At 38.2% G+C, this 4,838-nt stretch overlaps 1 protein-coding gene across 1 annotated transcript; it reads right to left on the bottom strand.

Moving 5' to 3' along the window:
* Positions 1-607: 607 nt before the first annotated feature.
* LOC149835514 (sugar transport protein MST4-like) lies at positions 608-4,236 on the bottom strand. The gene is made up of 4 exons (XM_090009605.1): positions 4,098-4,236; positions 3,651-3,970; positions 1,854-2,480; positions 608-1,063 (listed from the first exon to the last, which is right to left on the bottom strand). Exons 1-4 carry the CDS (start codon positions 4,234-4,236, stop codon positions 608-610), a joined length of 1,542 nt encoding a protein of 513 aa, XP_089865731.1.
* Positions 4,237-4,838: the final 602 nt, after the last annotated feature.

Genomic DNA, 4,838 nt, shown 5'->3' with positions numbered 1-4,838 from the left:
AAAAAAACTGCTAACGACAATCCAAAACTCGTTATCAATATTCTAACGATAAACTCTAGTGTTGTTAGAAAACTAGTTAAAATAAGCTTGATAGGTTAACTTGTTTTGACCATAACTTTCAATTTGAATGTTATATTGAGGCACAGTTTGGTAAGTTGAAAAGCTAACATCATTAACTTTAATTAATATTTTATATAAAAATAATCAAAATACATTATCATCATGAATCATCAATGGCTTCACCAATATTATCATAATACACCATAATTGTCACTCCCATAGTCTCCTCCCAACACCACTACTATCAACATCATCATACATCTTCCTTTTTTATATACACCACCATCATTGTACATTTACAACATTATCTATTTTTCTCTTTTTTCCATCTGTTTGCTGCTCCAACCATGATCTTGCACTTGATCAACATCACCCACCAATCACCACCATTGTTGCACTATCATCATGCAGATGATCATCTTTTTTTTATTCGAGCAATTACAATATCTCAAGTGCTAAAATAATGATAGCAGATATGCAACCGAAATGTTTGTGCTTAATCATCATGGTGACTTAGATGCAAGTATCTTGTTGTGTGTTCCTCTCGTCATAGGCAAGTAGCATCTATGTGCACTTTGGAGTTGACATCCTCATCATCCATGTATCTCTTCCAGTACCAATGTTGTTTCCATACCTTTTTAGTTATCTCATCGATAGGGATACCTTTAGTCTCCGGTAAAAAAAAAAGCACAAAGAGGCCCATGACCATGATCCAAGCAGCAAAGAAGAAGAAAATCCCAGCGCGCATGTGGCACATCATGGAAAGGAAGGCCTGAGCTATAATGAATGTGAAGAGCATGTTGGAGCTCACTGCAAAGGAGTAACCTGCTGCTCTTGTTTCCAATGGAAAGGTCTCGCTGGGTATAAGCCAGCCTAGTGGGCCCCATGACCAAGCAAAGCATGATACAAAGAGGCATACCAGAAAGACCACAACAATTGCAACATTGGGGTCTAGGGAGTTTTTGGACTTGAGATTGATCCAAAGGATGGTCCCTATTGCACCCTACAAGGCAGAAATTAAACACGCATGGTTAAAGAACAAAAAATCGAGTCTTTGACATAGAGAGTTCTTTTTTTTTAATTTCTTCCAAGGACATACATAATTTTGATCGGTGGATCTTCATTTATTGGATTGGATGTATGAGAACTTTTTTATCTAGAAAATCTTAAAAAAGAAAAGCAAAACACAATATCATCATATGTAGTACTGAATTATACTCCATGATGAATTGAGATCAAGTGAAATGTGATTGCACACTTTAAGTGTGCTGCTGTACCTAATCAACCACCATTTGCTGTTGGGCCCCACTGCTGACAAGTTGTATCCCAAAGATGATGGGTGATTAAGTGCAGCAGCACACTAAAATTGTGCACTCACATTTCACCTTATCCTCCCTCCTCTATGATAGAATAAGCAAACTCACAGGTATTTAATAATGAGGTGCATCTAAAGGGGCTATAGAGAAAATGTTAGTTTGACACCAGAGAAAAGAAGTATGTGAAGGGTAAATATTTGTCCCTAATGAAGGTATGAAACTGTTGAGTTGAAAATCACAGGCCAAAACTATATGGGCTCAATCTGATCATGTAGATGTGTTGGAACATGGTTTATTTGCCAAGGTTTAGACATATGATCGTGTTTATCCAACATAAAAATTTGACTTTTTGAGTAATGAAGTTTTTGTATATTATCCAAAAATCGGCAGTGTTCACCTGTACTGCAAATGTTTTTTGTGTATTGTGCACTGTTGTGAAACTTTCAATTGTTTATATTGCATCACATATTTACATACCTGGGAGATGAGCATCTGAACAACAGATTCTAAGAGCAAAGCTCTCCTGCCGACCTTGTCAACCGAGAGAACTGACACCATCGTGCAGAGAACGTTGATGGTTCCAATGATGACAGACGACAGCAAAGATGCATCATTCTTGAAGCCGATGGTCTGGAAGAGGACAGGTGCATAGAACATAATGGCATTGATCCCAGTGAACTGTTGAAAGACCTGCAGCAGGATCGCTATCACGAGAGGAGGCCTGTTGTTTCTGTTGGCCAACTTCCTGAAGGGATGCTTGACGAGGTTGGCAGCCTCGCAAGCTCGGCATATCTCCGCAAACTCGGTATCTACATTGGCAGTGCCCCTGATCTTGACGAGAGTGGCTTTGCCCTCATTAAAGTGTCCCCTTTGGATGAGGCTGGTGGGGGTCTCGGCGATGAAGAAGGAGCCCAGGCAGAGGAGGATAGCGGGGACGCCGGCACCACCGAGGGAGAGGCGCCAGCCCCAAGGGTGGATGGTGGAGCTTTGGTAGTTCACAAGGTTGGCGATGAGGATACCGATGGTGATCATGAGCTGGAAGAGGATGTTGAGTCCCCCACGAATCCTGGTTGGCGCAATCTCTGAGAGAAAGAGTGGCACGGCCTGTTTTTCATGACATATAGTTCAATTTTTTTTTTAAAAGTAATATATATATATATATATATATTCAGATTAACAGTAGAAAGAATTATCTTGAGGTTATGTTGTTTTTTTAAAAACCTTGTAAAAACTTAAATATGTTTTTTTGGCAAATATGATCATATGGATGTGAGATCTTCACGGTTGAACACATATGAATAGACTTGAATCAAACATTTTTTATGTGTGCCTAAGATTTTACAAGGTTCCAAAAATCAATAGTTTAAAAAACTTTGATTCAAAAGTCTTTTCATATATTTCAACCACGAACATCACATCCGTATAATCAGATTTGCCTTAAGATTTTGCCATATCCAAACAAGTGATAAGATATGACTCAGTAGTCCCAGGTTGTGTTAGAAAAACTTATAATGTGATTGCCCAAATTGGTTGTCGCTCAAATGCCAATACGTTGGGTCCCAACCCACGATACTTCCTATTCGGCCCATTTGCAGGAGAATATATGCCGTTTGTAGTGCCTAAGCTCAGACAAGGCTCAAAACTATGAGCAGGACTCGGAGATGGCATAGTAAACATTGACTTGAGTCAACAAATGCTGGAAAAGATTCCACCTTGGAGGACGTTGAATTGGCACATGCACGCGCACAGAGGTTGTAGTGAAAAGTTAGAAAAGGAAAAAGGAAACAATATAACGAATGTTGAAAAATATAAACAAACGGGACCATATGAGAAGATGATCAACAAGATAGAAGGAAACTAAAGATTAAAAAGAAAACCAAAATGTAGGCATTCCATAATAGATCGGAAACACAATATAATACAACTTATGTGCGTTTTATACGTGTTACATATTATCAATTTTTAGAAAACACTTTTTAAAAGAAACTTTTTATTTATGAAACAAACCAGTTCCTGATCATCTTATAACGAGCTCAGGCTCAACTCAACTCATGATGAGCTCACTAGTTGAGCCTGGTCAGGGGTTTCTCCTTAATGAGTCGAACCCAAACAACTTGACGTTTGGCTCGTTTATCAGCTCTAATCACATCATTAAATAAGAAACTAAATAGTTGATGTGATCACATCCTCTCTCTCTCTCTCTCTCTCTCTCTCTACAATAATAATAAGAGCAAACATGGGCATGGAGAAAGTAGTGGAACATGAACAACTTACATTGTTAGCAAAGCCAACTCCAATTCCCAGAAAAATCCTTCCAATGATGAGCATGGGGAGATTCATGGCAAATGCATCGAGAAAAACCCCAATCAAGAAGAAGACTGAAGCTGCTCTCATGGTGGGCCTTCTTCCATACTTCTTGCAGATGTAGGAAGCAAAGAACGTGGAGACCAAGGCGGCCAGGTACAGGGAAGACGTGAAGAGTTGAAGGTATTGATTATCATATTTGCAGTAGTTGTTCTCTTTTGCTTCATGCTTCCTGATATAGACCTTTGGGAAGAACTTGATCAGGAAATCATCCATGGATGTCACCCCACCTGCAAAACCAAGAAATGGAAGGATCTCAATCCTGTATTTTCATGATTATCCAAGTTGTTGCGATTAAAGAACAAAAACTTGTATCAAAATTTCGAAAAAGAAGAAAAAAAAATTGTTGTTTGGTACCTGAAATTCCGATATCATAACCAAACATGAGGCCTCCAAAGGCTGACATGATGCAGCATATGAAGACATAGAATGTAAACTTGGCCTCAAACTCAATAGACTCGCCAGATCCTGGCCTATCTATTATTATTGCAGGCATTTCTTGCACTCTTTTACTTTTCTTAAGAGACAGAGAGGGTTGGAAAAAAGGAGGGAAGGAGGTAAAAGGAATAATGGCTTGCAATATTAGATCATATGGAGATGGAGATTATCATTATATAGATAATATAGGATTTGCATTGCCAACTCGGACTCTATTAATAGTGTCAATGTCATGTTTTTTTTTCTGGATGATTTAACTATTTGTTGTCACTTTGCTATTAATAGATTCATTAGTTTCATAAACAAGAGAGAACAAAAAAACCACCAATCTGAAAGCTGGATAGTACAGACTGTACATTGTTGTCAATACCGACTTGTAACTAGTGTTGGTTTCTCTTATATATCCTTTATCTGTGTTGGTCTTTTTTACTTTTTCAGTAATTTGATTTGAATGACATTAATGTCATTCGGTATTAGGGATGCAAATAGTTAGGACTTGGGCTGGATATGGCCAATATGATATCCTACTAATTGACGAATATTGGCTAATTGGAGTCAAAGTCAGATTAAAATTTAAACGGAGAAAAGCTCATAACATACCCCAATCTTTACATGTAATAATTGGATATGGATGTCCATCAAAATGCAGATATCTGTCAC

This window comes from Nuphar pumila, chromosome 6 (assembly GCF_984573655.1).
Source record: "Nuphar pumila chromosome 6, dmNupPumi1.hap1.1, whole genome shotgun sequence".
NCBI classification, from domain to species: domain Eukaryota; kingdom Viridiplantae; phylum Streptophyta; class Magnoliopsida; order Nymphaeales; family Nymphaeaceae; genus Nuphar; species Nuphar pumila.
This window is presented reverse-complemented; position numbering and strand designations above follow the sequence as displayed.

What these genes read in the sequence shown, in the direction of transcription:
- LOC149835514 (XM_090009605.1), bottom strand. Translation starts at nt 4,236, where the DNA reads ATGCCTGCAATAATAATAGATAGGCCAGGATCTGGCGAGTCTATTGAG. An exon ending in TTATGATATCGGAATTTCAG is followed by an intron (nt 3,971 to 4,097) that starts GTACCAAACAAC and finishes TTGGTTTTGCAG; the next exon opens with GTGGGGTGACATCCATGGAT. An exon ending in TTCAGATGCTCATCTCCCAG is followed by an intron (nt 1,064 to 1,853) that starts GTATGTAAATAT and finishes TCTGCCTTGTAG; the next exon opens with GGTGCAATAGGGACCATCCT.